Source organism: Pelmatolapia mariae, linkage group LG8 (assembly GCF_036321145.2).
Source record: "Pelmatolapia mariae isolate MD_Pm_ZW linkage group LG8, Pm_UMD_F_2, whole genome shotgun sequence".
Taxonomy (NCBI): Eukaryota; Metazoa; Chordata; class Actinopteri; order Cichliformes; family Cichlidae; genus Pelmatolapia; species Pelmatolapia mariae.
In genome coordinates, this window is record NC_086234.1 from 12,619,659 (window position 1) to 12,640,910 (window position 21,252).

The window sequence follows — 21,252 nt, forward strand, 5'->3', positions numbered from 1 at the left end:
TCAGATGATACCTGTATGTCACTGTGATTTTGTCTTTTGTGCACTTGTGATGCAGTCTGCGAGACCTGTCTGACTCGCGTGCTGTTTACTGAAGCACGAGGTGTAAATTATGGATTTTTACTCAGATTTTCATTGAGTTGGCTCAAGATCGCCTTGCCATTGAGTGAAAAGTTGACAAACTAATAATTACTGACACATGAAAGTAAGGCTCTCATGAATTGCAATCGCCAGCTGAACATTTTTTGAGAATCAGTCAACAAAGTAATGGAGATTTTTTAGAAAATATCATTATTGAACACTCTGTTACAGTCCTTTTTTAAAAAGTACTGTACATTTTATTATTCTTACAAGATTGAAAAAGGAAAGTGAGAAGTTCAATTTCCAGTTCTACTGTATGTTGATACCAATTAGATGCCTTGTCATAGTTCTCCAGTGTGCAACTTCAGGCCATACAGGTTTCAGTTTTTCACACACAACTATTGGTTCAGTAGCTAATGTTGATTTGAATGTCATACAACCATGCATAGGTCGATAGAAGTCACTTCCTAAACAATTATGATTCATAAGCTGTCAAAACTGGTTTTATCTAAACATACAACCAGTGACTGAATGTTCAAGAAATATACGAGGTGGGAAAAAGAACGGTGGCGTTAATGTGTAATTCCAGTCTCTTTTTACTGTGAATGTAACTAAACAATAACATTAAAATATTAACACACTACAAGCTAACATTTAGCATTTAAAATCTTCATTTAAAATGAAAAAGTCTTGAGGAGTTTATGTTTTTGGTAGCAATTGTGTGCGTGCATGAACGGTTGTTCTGTCCTGTATGTAAACATGATAGCTCGAAAAGTTTAGAATTAATTATGTACAGAGGGTGTACACAGGGGGCAAGTTAACAATCCATTAAAATCCATAAAAAAATTAAAGTTGACGAGAAAAAAACAAACAAACAAAAAAAAAACCCTCACAACCTTATAATTTTAACTAAACTATAATTCTTCTGAGGATGGTGTGTAATATCAACACAGATCAGGTATAACATTGAGACCGCTAAAAAGGAGATGGCACCTGTCAGTAGATGGGATCTATTAAAGAACAAGTTGATGTGTTGGATGCAGGAAAAATGGGCAAGTGCAAGTATTTGAGTGAGTTTGAAAAGGACCAGATTGTGATGAGAGGACTGGGTGAGAGCATCTCCTATAGTGCAGCTGTTTTGGGGTGTTCTTGATTTTCAGTCACAACAGGGTCATGTACATGTGCTACCTATCTAAGCAGTGTTGCGGACAATACAAACCCTTCATGATTCCCTGACGGCTGTGGCCTCTTTCAGCAGGATAACCCGCCCTTGCCACAAAGCAAAAATAGTTCAGGAATGGTTTGAGGAACACAACAACGCGGCTGCCTCCTAGACGTTAATCCAGTTGAACATCATTGGGATGTGCTGGACAAACAAGTCCAATCCATGGAGGCCACACCTCACAACTTAGAGGACTTAAAGGATCTTGGTGCAAAACACACCTTCAGGGGTGTAGTGGAGTACATGTCTTGACAGCTCAGGGCTGTTTTGGTAGCAAAAGGGAGATCAACACAATATTAGGCAGGTGGCCATAATGTTACACCCATGTATGTATCAGTTTGCTAGTGTAATCAAGGTCAAAACAGGTACAGTTCAAACAGATATCAGGGATTTTGGAAAGCTGTATCCGTCTTTAGATTACAAACAGAATGCTGTCTTAGAGCAGCCACATACGGTCTCCAAGAGCAAGTGGATAATCGCTGGAAAACACCTGCTGATCGTCTGAGAGGAGCAACTGACCAGCCAACAGGAGCAGCTACTTGTGGGGAAAATACACTTGAAGAACCACATTATGACAATTTACAACAAAATAATCTATAACATGTCTGATTTTCCATTCATTTTTTTATGTTTCATCAGTAAAAGACACAGAAAGCCATGGTGTGAGAGAACAGCAGCATTATTAAGTGTTAAGAAAAAATCTACTGCCCACATAGTCTGTCCTTTATTCACATCGAGTAGAAAACCTTGGCAAAAGTAACTTTAATGACATTATGTTGCACAAGAAAGCAAACTTTAAATGCTTCTGATATTTGTGTAGCCCTAAATCTTGTGCAGTGGAATAACAGATACTTTTTTTTAGCTGTGAATGTTTAGATCTGAGTGTCTTTCTGCAGCTCAATAACACCGGGGTGTTAAAGAAACAGCAGAACTGAACATTGTACTTTTGGTGGAACATTACTAGTGGAATATTCCATTCTGACAACTCCCTTGAGCAATAGCACAGTCTGACAGGTATAAAACAGTATTTTTGGCCCAATAAGGGGATTCCCAAAGAACAGTTAGCAGAAAGGTTGATACATATCGACATGGTGTGTAATGTGTAATTAAAATGTTTTAGGAATCTACAAAAATAGAGGACAGAATAAGAAGAAGTGCCAAGGCCTAAAAAATATCTACAGCGGATGATAGTATCTGAGATGGAGGGAACAAAATCAGCAGCGACCTGACACGAGACCTGAGAGATGCACATAGTCTACTGAAGAGCCATCGATCAGTCATTGCCTGATCTCTCCAAAAACCAGACCTCAATATTATTGACAAACAGCAGAACAAAAGGAAAAGAAGAGCCTTGGATGTCCTTCAAGAACTATTAATGAAGATCAGCTAAAGAAATTAACAGAAAGCTTGCCTAGGGTAGTTCAGGCTGAGTTGACTAAAGGTGTTCATACCAAATATTGACTCTCAAGCTCAATAGAATTGTGCAAACTATGTTTTGCTTTATGTACCGTATTTCCATGCATGTTAGCAGTTTTGACTAAATTGCCACTCCTGCTTTCCCATTTTACTTAAAAAATATAATGAAATGAGGGTTTGGTTGAGACTTTTGCAAAGTGCTATATATAATAACTTATATTACTAATACTGATCAATTGATATCTGAGTAGAAGCTTACTGGTAGCTGGTATTTAAGTTCCCAAACCAGGCATCCAGCACCTCTCAGTAGGTCACAAGATAAGTCTGACGTAATATGAGATGAATAATTAGGAGAGTAAAACTGTGTCTTTAAGAATAATTTGTTAAATTAGTTATTTACATGGATCATTGTCAGATAAGTAAGCAACAGTCCTTCTTGGGTTATACCTCAATCATATCAATAAATCATTAGGAAAACAAACCAATAATGCAGTCCAATACTGAAAGGGATAAGTTGAAGAGTTACTTAAATAAAATTGCACAAGGGTTTGAGGTAAACTGCTGATAACAGCTGACTGAAACTTGACAACTACAACAAGGTTTGCTCCCCCTAACATGTTGACAATGTATTATATCTGAATAAACCAGATGTAACAGCCACATATTAAAATTAGTTGGTAAGCCACTGTATTGTATTTCAAAGTCACATCATATGTATAAGCTAACTCACAATTGTGCTGGATTACTTTGACTACCGCAAACACTAATGAGATATCCAAAAATGTCGCACAGGCTGGGTGGGCAGAAAGTCAATAAGATTTTACTGAAACGCAAACAGACCGGTTTTAAAGTAACTTAAAGTCTCTAATGAGCTAATGTTTAATGTTTAAAGTATATGTTCTGGATAATTCTAGAGCCATGGTAACATGGCTTTTTGACACAGCAGCCTTTTTGACACAACACAGTAGTAAAACAGGTGTTCTAAGGGACGTTAATTAAGCCTCAGAACATCATTAGAGTAGACTATCCGGTTCTCTAAGCAAACGTCCCACTTCGTATTTTTAAGCTGGCTCTGGGTGGTTGCTGACATACTTGAAGGCAGTAACTACACAACATGACTTTTATTAGGATGCTGGTTTTACCAAACAGGAAGAAATTCTGTTCTGTGGTGTTTACGGCCGCACGTTTGTGCAGCAGCTGCCCACCAGCTGCGTGCAAAAACCCCGTGGTTTACTTTGATATTGCTGCTGACAACGAACCGCTCGGCAGAATTAGCTTTGAGGTGAGTAGGTTAAAAAAATCCGTATAACTTTTACTTTCAAAATATGCGTTAAATCGCTGTGAGCCGTTTTCTTTTTATTTTGCAGCTTAATGCAGACGTAGTGCCAAAAACAGCAGGTAACTACTGTTTTCATCATTTGTTTTTGTTTTTTTTAATCACATCCCAGCAAAGTATCAAGAAAGTGCTGTTATCAGAGCTGAGGAATGGATGAGATGTTTTGTTTTTGGGGTTTTTTTGGCTCCATAATTGTTTGGTCTGTAAAGCAGCTGTCACAAAGCCATTCAGGAGGACCTAAACTGAAATCAAAAAAGTATCAGATTGGTGCAAATGGAAACAGGAGCGTTTGCTTTAAAAATGAAACAAAACGATCAAAATAGATGACTCACTTTCAGATTTGCAGATTAAAAGACTGTAACAAGTCACTGCAACCAGTCTGTTCAAACATGAAAAATTACCGAAAGCTTTGTGTGTGTGTGTGTGTGTGTGTGTGTGTGTGTGTGTGTGTGTGTGTGTGTGTACGGGTTCGTACTATCCTGGTGGGGACCAAAATCTGACTTTTACTATCCTGGTGGGGACTTTCTGCACCGTGGGGACCAAAATCCAGGTCCCCTCGGGGTTGAAAGCAATTTTCACACTCAAAATGCGGTTTTACTGTCAGGGTTACAATTAGGTTATGGTTAGGTTTAGGGTAAGGGTTAGGGTTAGGCATTCATTTTTAATGGTTAGGGTTAGGGTAAGGGGCTAGGGAAAGCATTATGTCAATGGGATGTCCCCACGAGGATAGCAAACCAGACGTGTGTGTGTGTGTGTGTGTGTGTGTGTGTGTGTGTGTCTGTTCTGCTATACTTGTGAGGACATGCGTGGGTACAGGACCTTACGAGTGAGGACCTTTTGAGAAAGTGAGGACATTTAATATGGTCCTCACTTTTTTTTCACTGTAATGGCTTCTAGAGGCCATTTTTATGCTTCTCTCAAAGTTTGAGCGAGGTCCTCAGAAAGATAGCAATACGAGAAAAAATACACACTTCTATACACACTGCTAATATTTTCATACACACACTTTTGCTCTCTACTGGCTACTAGTGGTTATGAAAAATCACTGCTCCTGAGCCTTTTTGCTCTCTACTGCCCTTCTGCCCCTTTTGGTTGTGGGTAGTCACTGCACCCAAGTACTTTTTGCTCTCTACTTCTCCTACTGCTTTTGGACAGTCACTGCACCCAAGCACTTTTTTGCACTCTACTGCCAACTACTGTCTTTGCCCATTCACTGCACCCAAGCTACTATAACTACAAATGAAGATAATGACAGAGTTTATGTAATGAAGGAGAAGTAAATAGTGCTTTATTTCTTTCAAGTTCAATTCAATTTTATTTATATAGCACCAAATCACAACAAAGGTCACCTGAGGGCACTTTATACTTTAGGGTAAAGACCATACAAGGTAAGTTAAACATATTATTATGTCTTACTTTTAATATCTGGTCTTGCTCTACCAAAATTAGAAAGCACACCAATGCAGTTTTTTTAATTAAATGCTGAAATAGAAATATTGAATATATACTGGCCTAAACTGGGCTATGAGACAGTGCTTCAGTTCCTGAAAAATTACGACTGGATTTTCAATTTAAACAAAACAGTGTGCTAGTTAACATGGGTTTCATCAGTTAATGTGACACAGGTTTTGGAAATTATTAATGCAGCTCATCATTTCTGCCTTCTGGTTCTCATTTTAGGCTTCTCTTTTTAAACCATACTTGCATCCCTGCTATAGAAATGGCATATCAGTAACTTTTTTAGACCATTCAGTTTAAAAAAATCATTTAAGGTCTTAGTGTTACCAGCATATTTTACCAAAATATTTCCACAAATAGGAGACTGAATCTGAAAAACCACCTTGACCCTGCTTTAGTAGTGAGCTATAAATTGTGTCTATATAACACACTGTATAGACAATGTGCAAGAAACTGTAGTTTTGTTTCTGTCATGATCCTGGGTCCTTTTGACCCAGCGTTTTGTGTTTTCTATTATTGTAATTTTGGTTCTGTTCTTCCTCGGTTAGTGTTCATTCTTTTCTGCCCGTATATCCCTGTGTTTAGTCTGCGTTTTTGAGTCTGTGTCATTACGTGTATGTGTTTCCTGTTTTACTTTGAAGGTCTCTGTCTTATCTCAGTGTGTTCAGTTTACTTTTCCCCTGTCTCGTCAGGTCGGATTACTCCCAGCTGTGCCCTCCTTTTGTGTCTCATTCCCTCGTTATCCTTCTGTGTATTTAAACCTCGTGTCTGCCTCTGTTAGTTGCTGGTTCATCTGTGTAGTTTACCTCGGTCTCCCTGCATCTCTCCATCTGTCCTCCCTGCATCTTCATTTCTGGTTAGTTCTGTTAGTATTTCCAGTTTAGGTTTTCTTAGTCCATGCTTACCCTTGCCATCTCTGTTGAATCCACTTGCCCTCAATAAATACTCACCTGCACCAGAGCTGCTGCATTTTGGGTCCTTTCTACAAACTCCAAACGTCTGCCACACCGGTCGTGACAGTTTCAAGTATTTTTCAAACTATTATTAATCATACTGGTGAATTTTGATAGATTATATGAAAGCATGGGCTTCTGTACAAAGGATACATATATTGCTGAGTTCCCTTTTATATTAAAAGCTGCTTCCTCTACTGTAAGCTTATATTAGTGAAAATCTGCCATTAATATATAATCTGTAATTCAATATAATATTGACTTATGTGTTCTTTAATACTTTGTAAAAATTAAATATGTCCCATCCATCAGAAGTGCCCATCTCATTATGGCTGCTTCCAGGAGGATAATAACCAGTGTCAAGAAGCTCAAATGATGTCAAATTGCGCTCTTAAACATAACAGTTCAGTTCACTGTACTCAAATGGCCTCTACAGTCACCAGATCTCAATCCAAAAGAGGACCTCTATGATCTGTATGGTGGATCGGGTGATGACCAATGTTCCCTCTAAGCTGCGCACGTGCGCAATTGCGCACTGCTGGCACGGTCTCTGCGCACAGAAAATCTGTGTTGCGCACAAGAAAAAACTAACCTGAATTGAAATTAAAATTAAAACTTTCTTTTTTGCAGTGTTAGTCAGTTAGTGACTGGCTGCTCCCGTATGGGACTAGAACAATGCCACCTTATCCCATAGTCCAGCCAATGATGCGATTCACATTCGTATATATGCAGCCAATCAACGTCGTTGACCGGCTATGACAGCGTCCTTATGTGCTGACACCAGTGTTGTAGCTAGCAAAGCGGCGTGGCTGATGTGAAGTGAAGCCACGTTACTGACAACGTGTGCAACCATTGGAGATGTGAGCAGGACAGACGGAACAACTGACGGGAAAAGTGTGGACTTTATACCAGTTTTTAAATTGTGTTGATAGGCCACGTAAAACCAGAGTTATGATAAAAAAAATATCTGCACTGTTTGGTTTCCTTCCTGAATACTGTTGTTGTTTATATTTACCGCGGGAAGAAACGGTAAAAACGACATTTTATAAGAAAAAAGGCTCGAGAGCACTCTCTGCCTGTGAGCATAAACAAACCCAACCCCCCTCTCTCTTTCCTATTCGTCCAAAAAAGTACCATGTCGACCAATCAAAAAATGGTATGGCAACGTGGCATCTAGTTGTTAAGAGACGGGGGGAAGTTTTAGGAGTTGGTGTTCCAAGTGACGTCGGTGTTTTGAGATGTGAGAGATTTGCGACATTTAGCGCAAATCTTGTGTAGTTAGTGTGTAGTGTAGTCAATAGTTTTATTGTGTGTGTCAGAACAATGAGGCGACTGCTGAATGTTACAGCAGTGATACATCTCCTGTTGTCAGGCCTGCAGGTATCAGGCTGTTGTTCTCCCTTATCTCATAGTGGACAGAAATTATGTTTTGGAGTGGCACAAATAATTTGTGTGGCATCAGATTTGATTGTTCTGTAAACGCCTTGGCTGCATTTTAGGTAAACAGCTGCAAAATCACCTGTCTATCAGATAGATAGATAGATAGATAGATAGAGAGATAGAGAGAGATGCTCTCTTTAGGGGTCACAACACCAGAGGCCCTGCCTCTATGTCAACCCTGATCCCAGCTTTCTCCTTTTTCACACCAACCCTCATCATGTCCTCCTTCACTGCATCCATAAACCTCATCTGAGGTCATCCTGTGTCCTCCTGCCTTTGTCCAGTATATCCACAATCCCTCTTCTGCGTATGTCCGAATCATCTCAGCCTTGTGTCTAACTTTCTCTCTATACCATTCAGAACCAGATGTCCTTCTTGTATATTCATTTCAGTTTCCTGTCCCTCCTGCAGACTCCAGATCGCTGATGTAATCCCACCCTCACTGTGAACACATCTGTCACTCCTATTGCAACCTCACCACTGCCTCACTGTCCTCATACATGTCCTGCACCACCCTCACATCCTGACTTACCTCATGCAGTACCACAGTTCCTCTCTTAACATCCCATCATATTATTTTGCCAGATCCACAAAGACACAGTGCAAGTCTTTCTGACCTTCACTATACCTCTGCATCAACACACTCAAAGCAAACATCACATCTGCACTGCTCTTTTTCAGTGAGAAGCCATACTGCTGCTCATTAATGATCATCTCTCTTCTTAACCTAGCTTCAACAACTCTTTCTTGGTGTGTCTCATCAGCTTTATCCCTCTGTAGTTACTACAGCTCTGCATATCACCCTTGGTCTTGAAAAATGGTACCAGTACACTATTCATTCCTCACTCTCCAAACTTGTGTTAAAGTCCTCTCTCCTCAACATCTCCATACCGGCACAGATATGTCATGTGGACCAACTGCCTTTCCTCTCTTCATAGCTGCCCTCACTTCCTCCTTTTTAATCCCCTTCACTTCCTGTCTACCTTCTCCATCTCCCTGACTATCCTACTTTCTCTTAGCTATTCCTTTGAGGAACTACATGAAAGTGTCCAATCCACCACTAAGTCTTCTTGACCTCTTTTCTCTCTCCAAAAGATACACCAAACACCTTCTTTGCCTTTCTCTCACCATGTCAGTTGTATTTCCCCAGTCATCTGGCAACTCTTTTCTTCCACCCAGAGAATATCTCTACTCCTCCCTGAACTAAAAACTGCACAACATTCTTCCTTCTTTAGCTTCCATCATTTAGTTCTTGTCTCTGCCTTCACTCTCTTCCTCTTCTTGACGTCCAAAGTCATCCTACAGACTATTGTCCAATGTTGCATGGCTACATTCTCTCCTGACACCACCTTGCAGTCTCCTATCTCTTTCAGACTGACTCTTCTGTTTAGGATGTAAGCCACCTGTGTGCACTTTCTTCCACTCTTCTACGTCACCTTATGTTCCTCCTTCTTCCTGAAGTATGAGTTCACCCCAGCCATTTCCATTCTTCCTAATTTTGACCTTCTGCATTTCTCTGCTTAACACCATACCTATCTAACACCTCCTCATTATCTCTCTTTCCTTCACCTACATGGCTACTGAAGTCTGCTCCAATCAACACTCTGAACCACTTTATCAAACTAACTGCAGAATTCCTCTTTCTCTTCGAACTGACAACCAATCTTCAACCTCGTATCCTGCACACACAGTAAATCTACCTTCCTTCTCTCCATTCATATCAGCCAGCTCTCTCCCTTTGCCAGTCATAGTACCTGCACACTCCTGCCTGCCCTTCTCTTCGACTCTTAATACGCTTCTCCCCTTTTCTCTTCCATTGTCTTTGAATAGTAGCACAGTTTCCATCGGCTCTCTGTTGGCCAATAGCACAAGAGGCAGTAATTGTTAACACAGGTACCGACTGATCCGATATAGAAATACACCAGATGCCATTCCTGAAACAGCCCTCTCTGTTTATCTGGGCTTCGGAGTACACTCCCAACTCCACCCTCCATACACTATCAGTCAAAAATTTGGACACCTTTTGACTTAATGTTTGTTTTTTGTTTTTTTACTACTTTCGACATTGTACATACAAATTGAAGACATCAAATATATGAAGCATTAATATATGGAATTATATAGCAAAGAGATAGCTGATATATAACTCTGAATATGTTTTATATTTTAGATTCCACCCTTTGTTTTGTTGACAGCGCTGCAAACATTTGGCCTTCTCTCAGTGAGCTTCATGATGTAGTCACCTGAAATGGTTTCACCTCACAGGTTTACCTTGGGTTCATTTGTGGAATTTCTTTCAGTCTTTATAGGGTTTGGGCCATCAGTTATGTTGTCCAGAAGTCAGGTTGGTGCACAGCTGACAGCCCTATTTGACTACTGTTAAAATTCATATTATGGCAACAACCAATCAGCTAAGTAAAGAGAAACTACAGTCCATCATTACTTTAAGAACTGAAGGTCAGTCAGTCTGGAAAAATTCTAAAACTTTGAATGTGTCCTCAAATGCAGTCACACAAAACATTAAGCACTACGACAAAACTGTCTCACATGAGGCCCGCCCCAGGAAAGGAAGAGCAACATTCCCCTCTGCTGCTGAGGATATATTCATCCGAGTCCAACTTTGGTTCTACCTGCCATGTCTTTGTGCGACGCAGAAAAGGTGAATGGATGGTCTCGGCATGCGTGGTCCCCACTGTAAAGCATCGAGGAGTTGGTGTGATGGTGTGGGGGGGAGGGCTTTGCTGGTGACACAGTTGGGGAGTCATTCAAAACTGAAAACACATTGTACCAGCATAGCTACCACAGTATCCTGCAGTGACATGCCATCCCATCTGGTCTGTGTTTAGTTGGACCATCATTTATTTTTCAACGGGACAATGACCCCAAACACACCTCCAGACTGTGTAAGGGCTCTTTGACCCAGAAGGAGAGTGATGGAGTGCCTACCAGATGGCCTCCACAGTCAACTAACCCAATCCCATTGGAGATGTTTTGGGATGAGATGGAGCACAGAGCGAAGGCAGAAGGACCAACAAGTGCTCAGCATCTTATGCGTATTTCTGTTTTCCATTCAGAAAGAACAAACTGTCCACAGCCTTCTGTCATTATTTTCAAACTAGTTACACTAAGCTACTATAAAAATGCTTATACAGAAAAAAAATGTTTGATCATCATCAAAAGCCAGATATTTCAAAGTTTCATCTATGAAATATCTGGCACACAGTCCACTGTGTGTGTGTATATATATGAATTTTTTCCCCTGTGGTAATAATACTTTTAGATATATACTAAGTACTTTTCCACTACTGATGTAAATAAAATAAAATTAGGCTGTAAATTTAAATCTTACTTTAGATAAATCTTAGTATGTGCTTTTATAATGTGTACTAAATTGTAGTAAAAAATGTCAGGGTTCCTTTGTTTCATGTCTTCAGGCCTGTACAATAAGCCTGAGTCAGGAGCTGAGCAGAGAATTGTAGCTCACTCTGCTCCCAACTTAACTGATGCCCTGCACCTCCCCCATAGCTGCTGCAGTGGGGGAGGGGCGGGTGAATGTTTCCAGCACTTTGGCAGGTCTGAAGGCAAAAGAGTCCAAACCAGGACTAGCAAGGTGTATGCAATATAGCTGTTTAGTGTGTGTGTAAAATAAATAAATAATATGGTAATTGCTCTTTCCACTACTGATTTATATAAAGTTAAATTAGGCTGTAAAACTAAATCTTACTTTAGATACATTTTCTTTTGTTATTTCATAATGTGTACTAAACTGTAGTTAAAATAAATGTCAGGCTTCCTTTATTTCATATATTGTAGCCTGTAAATCAGGTTTGAGAGTCAGAGCTGAGGAGAAAACTTTGGCTCTCTCTGCTGCTCCATCAGTGACCCTCCCCCTCCCCCCGCGCACCTGCACTTCAGCTTGCAAACTTTTGCAGGGCATGTGACGTCACTCAGTCCACAGTCGGAGTAGCCGTTTAAGTGGAGCTCTGAAGACTGCAAAGCTTTCGGCAGGTAAGATTTTACATTTTTACTGTATGAAAACTGTTCTAATGCTGTTTTTCTAAGAAACAAAAGAAAAAGGTATCTTACATTAAGTTTAATTTTTTTAAACTTAATGATACCCCAGTAAATATACTTTTTTTTATTGAACAATGCATAAAGTTAGTCTCAATCTATATTTTATTACAATTAACTATGCATAATTTTTCTTATAATTGAACATAGGAACAAAAAACGATTCCTTCGTGATATATTTAACACTAAATTTTATGCCAAACCTACCGTCCCCTCCCCCTCAATTCCTGGCATTTTCTATCTGTATTTGTCTTCAGTCTCGCTCTTAGAAATATAAAATTAACCTAAGAAATTATTATTGGATCTGGTTTTTTAGTTTAAAGGGAAAAATGTATGCTTAATTACAGTAAAAACATGATTTTTGCAAGAAAACCGGAAGATTTTTCTCAGTTTCAGTGAGTAAAAATCTATAATGAAAAATCCTATGCAGTGTTTTAGTTGCAGACCTGTGTGAGTTCCAGCCTTTTAACAAGGCAGCTTAGTGGAATGCTTTTTAATTGTTCACAAACTTTATTAAAGATAACAAGCGGCCAAACTGTGGTTTGTACCGTTTTATTTAGGGTATCTTTTTAAGGCATTTTATAGCTAGACTGGGTTTTTCCCCCCCTTCTTTTTAAGTCACAGTTTTAGCCTAGATTTAGTCGAAAGGCACTTTTATTCCGAGCGCTTTAATCTTTTGTTAAAACCTAACCTCAGTCGCCCAGCTATAACATCTATCAAGTTAGCATTTCAAAATATGTAAAGGAAATGGCTGAAGTGTGACGCATGCGCGTAGCAATGCTTCAACTTTTGTTGTCTTAAAGTGTTTACAATCCAAAATGACTGAAATCATTGTCCTCCTTTATCCATCAAATATAAACGTTCCCACGTGTTTACACCAACATGGCGTTTTACGGTGGTGTCGATGTTTCAGTGACTGAGCGGCGTCTGTCCGTCCAGTATATTTACTGGCGTATCCGCACATCAGCATGACCCAGCTGAGCAGCGTTTAGCCTGGTTTGTCTTATTCCTCACGTTTGTTTGTCACTGTCAAACATAACTGGACAGAAGGCCTGGCGCTCTGCTGCTAAAGTGGGCTTCAGACAGTGTTTTTCTGTGGAACATCAAGGCTGTCATGTAGTATTCATTTGGCTATTCAAAGCAAATAATGTACATGCTTATACAAAATGTAAGTCTTTGTAAAGTGTGTTATAATTGTGCCTTCCAACAATTGAAAGTGTGTTTATGTGCTGTCTCTTTGGCTGCTATGTTTTAGTGTTATAATAAGACTCACCTTGGAGGCAACAATAACATGCTGTCCTAATATTGTTTTATGTACAGAGAGTTATTAATAAAAGTATGTTAAAAAAGGAAATGATGTCACTCTAACAGTGTAGCCATCAGAAGGCATATAAGCTTTCCTATATGACACACTGTTTTTTAAATTCCTAATACTACTATATCTAAATCGGGTGAAACATTGTGATGCTCCATGTTTTGTTTTTTTTTTTGTTTTACTTTAAATTTGATAGAGTTGTAGGTCACAGTTTGTACAGCAGGTTCACCAGCATGAGCGCTCACTGCTAAGACACCTGTAGATTTATTGAGGTGAGCTTACTGTAAATGAATGAAAAGAAAAAGGAGGTGGAAACGGTCAGTGTAGTCCAGTTATATGTTACACATGGGTAATGGGCTGCATCAAAACTGTTGGTGCACTTTTACTGTATCACCTCCAAGTCATTATTGACTGTAACTGGATTATTTAAATAAAACTGAGAAGAAACTTTGACTTTTGTCATTGGTATTAGGTGAAGGAAGCCACGGCAGCACGCCAAACACAGGTATGTGCCTTCTTATCGAATATTTGAACATGTAGTCTTGAATCATTCCTGAATCGTACGTAGGAGTGTCAAACAACAGACCAACAACAGATACTACAAACTGTAATCTGCATTAATTATCAGTTAAGATGGGAACAGGTGATTCTTAGATCAGATGTGATTGTTTTCTAAATGTGATTCTTTGTTGCTCTTAATATGAACAACTGCTGCTAGAAGAATACTCATGTGTGTCACATCTGCCCCACGTTCTGCATAAAATGTAAATAAAATAGGTATTGATCAGAAAATCATTTGAAGCCTCTGTACCTGAAAATGGCACAAGGACAACAAATGGTTAAAACCCAGCATTCTATAATATAAATGATGTAAGCCAGATATGAGAAACAGTCCCAAACAGACAGAAGAAACAGGACAGAGGTGGATGAATATGAAGGTTTGAATAAAGACAAAAAGTTGTTGAACGTAACGTTTGTTCGCAGCCTGTGTCCACATTGCAGACCTGTGCAGTCCTCTGCAGTCTGATACCACGGTCATGCCATAACATCTTATTTTACTCACAGCCAGGAATACACGAGCTCAATGAAGTCTTATAACTTTAAAAATGTGTCTTTTCACATGTGAAACATTATGTTATTAAGAAGGTTGAAATGGTGAGCAGATTTTCAAATAACAAATTTATTTGGATTTATTCAAAGTATTTATGTCACAGATAGTTTTATCCACTGAGAATTTATTTTACATTTAATTTCATGTATAACGTGTGTTTACAAGCACCGTCTCATGGTATATAATCAAGCAATAGGACAAAGTCAGCATCACAGCAGTGGTATGTTTTAAAGAAATCTTTGGTTGATTATTTTAATAAATGTATTTTTCCTACACAAATTTAAAAAATGCTTATTAACCAGGTTTCCCACATACTCAGTGATCTTATGGTCGTATTTAGTTTTTTGGCTTCATTAGCTTCCAGCTGGAAGCTGATGTCACTTAAATCCCTGTTTGGAGAAACAGCTTTTCCTGTTCAGGAGAGAACATGTAGAATTCCTTACTAAAGGACCTCAAACTGAATCCTGACTGGCATCATCTTAAATTTAAATGGGCACTGGTTTTAAAATAAGATTAGTCTTCTATTCATGATCTCCTGCTTGTTGTTTTATGGTGCATTGTTAGTGTTGTGTATTTTAACCTCCTAGGACCTGGCGCCCACATATGTGGACATCACATTTTGGGTTGTCTCGACGAAAATACGAAATTTTGCTCTACAAGGGAGGGATATCCAGTTACGAGGACATTATACTGCCACTGTTCTATCGAAATTTAAAACAAATGCCCTCATATGTGGATCTCATTGTTCTCAGAAACAAGAGAGGTAAAAAAAATTCAGATAATTCTTTGTTTTTACATCAGGTCCCAGTCAGCCCAAATAGCAAAGAGAAATTAAAAATGCCATGAAAGAGTTCAGGTCTTAGGAGGTTAAAGCTTGTGACAATAGAAATTAGCTTAGGTTATACATTTTACAGTAATGTCATGTTATAGATTTCTCTCTTTATAAAAAATGTCCACATATAATTGCATCCTTTCAATATTTATTTCTTACATTGCAGACGATAATGTGGCCCTCACATGCAGCGATGACGGCTGTTCTGATTGTGGTGGTAAGTGTTACCTGCTCACTAGTACAGCTGTTGGTATACTGCCTCATGAATAAGCTGCGTTTGTGATAATCTGCTATGCAACTGCAAGTTATGTATGTGACACTGACTAAAATTAGAGAGTGACGTTAACCTGTTAGCTTGGGTTCCTATTGGTAAAATGAACTGGGTGGCATGTTACAGCCAAATAAACACACTGTTGGCAGAGTTCAGTGCTCAGTAATCTATAGAACAGATAACACTTGATCATGTACACTCACTCTATAGTGAGCTCTTTTATTACAGCAAGAACTAGACTCACAACACATGAAAAAAAGGACATCTCAGAGATCTGTGGTTTTATCACCACGACCCAGATTCTAAATTAAAAACTGATACATCTGTCCAGTGCATGTTTACACAAAGGCCACCTTTGAATAGCTGTGCTGCGTTTTTTTAATTATCTTAACTAAAAGAAGAGTAATTTCATTTCTAGGATGACATAGTGACACTTGGAGAAGTTGAGATAGCTCCTTTGCACATTGTCGTTGCATCTTTGTTTTTTGTCATATTTGTCAACAATACTGTTTGTGTTTGAAGTTTTTCGTGACTCCTGATGGCTAATATTTGACATCTGGTATCAGTTATAGATGAAAGTCCCACAGAAGCTACTCCGTGTCGCCCAGAGAAATGAGAAAGGAGGAGGCAGTGAGATGGATGAAGGTCAGGTTTTCACAGAGTCATTCACTACAAAAACTCAGTGAATTAGGAAGATGTGGCACATGAATGTTTCTGTTTTTCAGGTGGAAGTTCTGAGCATTTCTCCTGTCAAAAGAGACCGGAGCACACCATTGAAGAGAGTTCAGATGTAGATGGTGAGTTTAAGCATTTGTCTGACATGTAGTGACACTGTTGTATGTATTCTACTCAAATTCTATTCCAGTACAATCTGCTTTGTACAATAACAGCTACCATTGTTTGCCTGTTTCTGTTTTAGAAGAGAGCAAGGAAGCAAGACTGGCTCTGAGGAAAAGGGGAAACACCAAAGTGGCCAAAGCAAAGGGTGAGATCTTTTAAGCTTTAAATGTATTTAAAATATTCTGTTTGCAGTATATGAATCAGGTTGTAGACATGACTTTATTTCCTTATAGTTTTTCCCTCTGTGGCAGAATATATGCCTACACAAACACAAAACTCTTGATAATATTGATCCAGAATTATTTCATAAATTAATTATAGAATTATAGACATAAATTAATAAAAAGATTTAAATATCGCTTCACAATGAGTTGAAGAGGAGAATGCAGGCAGGGTGGAGTGGGTGGAGATGGGTGTCAGGGATGATGTGTGACAGAATAAAGCAGCAAGAGCGAAAGGGAAGCTTTACAAGATGGTAGTGAGGCAAGCTATGATGTATGATTTGGAGATAGTGGCTCTAACAAAAAGACAGGAGGCTGAGCTGCAGGTTTTCATTGGGAGTGACCAGGATAGGGTGAGATGGAGGCAGATAATCTGCTGTGGCCACCCCTAAAGGGTGCAGCTGAAAGAATTAATGCTTCACATTCATTGTTACATCTATGATTAGTTAGGCTACCTATTATGGTAAAGGACTAGTTTAACCTGCTGTGTTGCAAGAACAACATTATAATACACATGGCAGCGTTCTGCAGGTCATTTAAAAAGTCTGAAATTAAAACGAAGAAAAATACAGTCTGAAAATGTCTTATAATATTGTGAAAGAAAATTTCCGTTAAAGGTCCCACGATTTACCACTTAAAGACAAGCACTTTATATCAATGTTATTTTCTTACAACGCATATTTCAGTTTCCACCAAAATACCACACAGATGTTCTGCTTTAAAATCAAAAGCTTTAAAATGAACTAGAAGGACAGCTGGGCCCACCACTGTCAGTGAGAGGTTTGTGAATGACAGAAACAGCTAATGGTAGCACCAAAGCTAATGGAGTAGACTATATGGCTGCTGATCACTGACTGACTGCTGGGGCTCTCATTTGGTGTTGGCTCAGCGGTATCGTATCGTTTCCTGTTTCATTGTTAGATAAACTATAGGAATGCCTTGAAGACACAAAGACCTGGATGGCCTCTTATTTTCTGCTTCTTAATTCAGATCAAACTGAGGTTATTTTACTCGGCCCTAAAAATCTTAGAAATATGGTATCTAACCAGATTCTTACTCTGGATGGCATTACCTTGGCCTCCAGTAACACTCTGAGAAGCCTTGGAGTCATTTTTGACCAGGACATGTTCTTCAACGCACATATTAAACAAATTTATGACTGCTTTCTTCCATTTGTGCAACATCTCTAAAATTAGAAATATCCTGTCTCAGAGTGACGCTGAAAAACTAGTTCATGCATTTATTACTTCCAGGCTGGACTACTGTAATTCACTATTATCAGGAAGTCCTAAAAACTCCCTGAAAAGCCTCCAGTTAATCCAACATGCTGCTGCAAGAGTCCTGACAGGGACTAGAAAGAGAGAGCAGATTTCTCCTGTTTTGGGTTCCCTTTATTGGCTTCCTGTTAAATCCAGAATTCAAAATCATGCTCCTCACATACACGGTTTTAAATAATCAATGACCTTAATGACCTTGTAGTACCATATCACCCTATTAAAGCACTTCGCTCTTGCACTTCAGGTTTACTTGTTGTTCCTAGAGTAAGTATAATGGGAGGCAGAGCCTTCAGTTTTCAGGCCCCTCTTCTGTGAAACCAGCTTCCAGTTTGGATTCAGGAGACAGACACTATCTCTACTTTCAAGATTAGGCTTCAAATACTTCAGATACTTCATATTTTTTCAATATTATAGTTTTATCTTCTTTTGAAAAACCAGCCTGTTTCAGTACACTTCTCAATAATCATGATTGATCAGATATTATAATATTTGCCTTATTTAAGACAATTGCAAATTATTAAAGTCTGACAGTTTGTTTTTGTGTTTTTTAACAAAAATAGTTCTATGGTGAATTATTTTACCAGCAGTATCTAGTTAGTATCTGATTTGCCTAGATGCAATAAGTAGCTGTGAAAACAAAATGTATCAAAGTCAATTGGCTGTTGTTTCATTTTGTAAGTACATTACTCAATAATTGATCCCATGTTTCTGTAATCTTTAAAATATTTAACTTTAAAGTGATTACTACTTATCTTGGGTACAAATTTTTGAGTAAAACGTTCAGCCTACAGTTGGGTTAGGCATTTCCTGTAAATATATACAAGCAGAACCCAGTTTCTAATAAAATCTACAGTTGCATATATGTTTTAAAGTTAACCGTCCACATTGTGTTTTGTGTCATTTGTAGAGAAACCCTGTGTGAAGGTCAAGAGGCCGTGGAGTGGAGTGGAGAAAACAGCAGTACAAAGACGGTTATCAGCTTTTCTGATTTGTCCTTTTGGCAGGCATACAAACAAATCAAGTACTTAATGATCACTTTGTTGGTGTAAGTCATGAGACTTAACAATTACTGACCTAACAACTGTTACCCTTCTGGAATTGATGTTCCATTGTGTAATAAATGGAGTTTGCTTTTGCTGCAGCTTTCTGGGAAGTTATTTAGTATTCTGTTTATGTGTAAATTTCAAATTGTTTAACTTACACATTATTTGGTTGCACTAAAATAGAAAATAGAAGAGAGTAACTGTAAAAAGAAAAAATTTGTACAGACAGAAACGAACTCAAAAGCACCCCCTGGTGAAAAATCACCCGAATAGCACCCTATGGCAATGTCCTCACTCTGATAGTAAAATGAGTTTTTTTTCTACTTGAGTGTTTTAAGATTTTGAGGTGATTTTTGGTGTCAGGGGGCCACCCAGTGTTCAAAAATGGCAAAGGTTTGTCTGCAAGTGTAGCAGAAATGGTGGTCCTCACTTGTATAGTGCATTTACCCGGTCCTCACTCCGGATGCAAGACAGGAATGTGTGTGTGTGTGTGTGTGTGTGTGTGTGTGTGTGTGTGTGTGTTTCGTCACCCGTGAGAAGGAAAAATTTACATTTAGTCTATCCTGCAGAAAACTTCAGAGCGCTCTGTACAGGAGAACATGGCTTTGGCTACAAGGGATCCGTTTTCTTCAGGGTGATCCCTCAGTTTATATGTCAGGTAGGTTGTTTTGTTTTGGGGTAATTAATTTTCCCCAATGGACTGTTGTGATATTACAGTGATGCGTTTTGTTTTTTAGGGTGGAGATATTATTTATAACTTTGGAGGTGGTGATAAGTCTATCTATGGAAAGAATTTTCCCGATGAGAACTTCAAGCTGAAGCACACTGGACCAGGTAATTATCCCCCTCTGTGCACTGTTGCAAGTAAAAAATGAAAACAATGTGGTGCTACTTATTAGTTTTCAGAAATTTCCAACTCTATAGTGCAAGTCACTTTGTCGGATTCAAATTTAACTTGGGCCATTTGTGTGATTTTCTCACTCAAATACTTGAAAGCATGTCAATATATAAGAAATGTCCATAACTCGAAATCAAACAGATGGAGCCAACAGATTATGTGCATTTTCACTTAAATAGTGGGAATGTCCTGAGTTTCTTGCACATTTTTGTAAGGATTACACACATGTTAATCCTTCATTGTTGTTTTTGGCATAATATTTAGAGTCCTTCACTGTAACATTCACTGTCAATCTTTTTTCTTCTTTTTTAAACCAGTTTGGATTTTGAAAACTATTCATATAATATTGTTCCATTCTTCGTTTTTGTCTTGAGATTTCAAGCTCATGTTTATTTTTGATCATCATGCTTCAGTTTACCTCATTGCTCAAAATTACTGCCTAGTAAAATCTATATAGAAGCCTTCTCTGCACAAGAACTTTTGCTCCCATCACTCTGGGAGTGACAAAGTTTGCTGTTGACAGATTTTTTGGTATTCTGCAGAGCCTTTGGCCATGATTTAAAAATGTTGCCACCAGATGGCAACATTTTAACACTTTTTTCTAACATTGATACTTGAGTGTGCTAAATAATATAAGCTGTTGTGTGCACCTGTGCCACAAGTGGAAATACTTAGTACATTCAAGTGTCCTTATTTTAATCTAACTGGATATGAGTTTGTTAAATTTTAAGGTATCCTGTCCATGGCCAATGCCGGACCGAACACCAATGGATCCCAGTTCTTTATCTGCACCACTAAAACAGATTGGTACGTACTGACAAACGTAAACATATTTATAACAGCTGATACCAGTGAAGCTGTGTATTTTATCCAAACTGGCTTTAATTCATATCACAGTGATATTAAGTGCTTGAAGCCATTAATTGTAAGCAGTCTCTTTTTCTTTTAGGTTGGATGGCAAGTATGTTGTCTTTGGAAAAGTAAAGGAGGGAATGGATGTGGTCAAGAAAATGGAGTCTTTTGGTTCCAAGACTGGGTACACTTCAAAGAAGATCACGATCACGGACTGTGGAGAGCTCAAGTAGATTTAATGTGGATATGGTCATTGTCTAATCTCATTTCCTGGTGAATTTCAATAAGATGGCCAAAGTGAAAGAGGTTTGCCTAGAGTGCTTCCTCTTTTGCTGAGTGTAGATAAATGTAGCACTTCTTATTTTTCTGTTTCAATGCCTTTTTATGGGTTTTTCACATGGAAAGCTGCATTCCTAGTTTTTCATTTTCAGTGTGAAGTAAGTAGCGCTGGTACAAGTGCTGTGAAGAGTTTGGGGTAAAATGTAATTTTTGCCAGTGGGAAACTACTTCCAGCTGCAAATTAAAATTTGCATGGACATAAAACTGAATGCACCCGCATTCCAATCAGTTTGCGAGGTGTTCAGCAAGTCCTCAGTTTGAGAACAGGGTGGGATGCAC

The 21,252-nt window shown here is 38.7% G+C and overlaps 1 protein-coding gene across 1 annotated transcript; it reads left to right on the forward strand.

Moving 5' to 3' along the window:
• The first annotated feature begins 3,845 nt into the window (after window positions 1–3,845).
• Window positions 3,846–20,867, forward strand: LOC134633117 (peptidyl-prolyl cis-trans isomerase A-like). Its single transcript, XM_063481981.1, has 6 exons — window positions 3,846–3,998; window positions 4,084–4,114; window positions 19,454–19,542; window positions 19,622–19,718; window positions 20,514–20,589; window positions 20,732–20,867. The coding sequence occupies exons 1-6, from the start codon at window positions 3,846–3,848 to the stop codon at window positions 20,865–20,867; spliced, it is 582 nt and encodes a 193-aa protein (XP_063338051.1).
• The last annotated feature ends 385 nt before the right edge of the window (window positions 20,868–21,252 follow it).

Coding starts and splice junctions, on each gene's coding strand:
- LOC134633117 (XM_063481981.1), top strand. CDS start 3,846: ATGCTGGTTTTACCAAACAGGAAGAAATTCTGTTCTGTGGTGTTTACG. Junction 4,115..19,453: donor CGTAGTGCCAAAAACAGCAG/GTAACTACTGTT, acceptor TCTATCCTGCAG/AAAACTTCAGAGCGCTCTGT. Junction 19,543..19,621: donor TCCCTCAGTTTATATGTCAG/GTAGGTTGTTTT, acceptor TTTGTTTTTTAG/GGTGGAGATATTATTTATAA.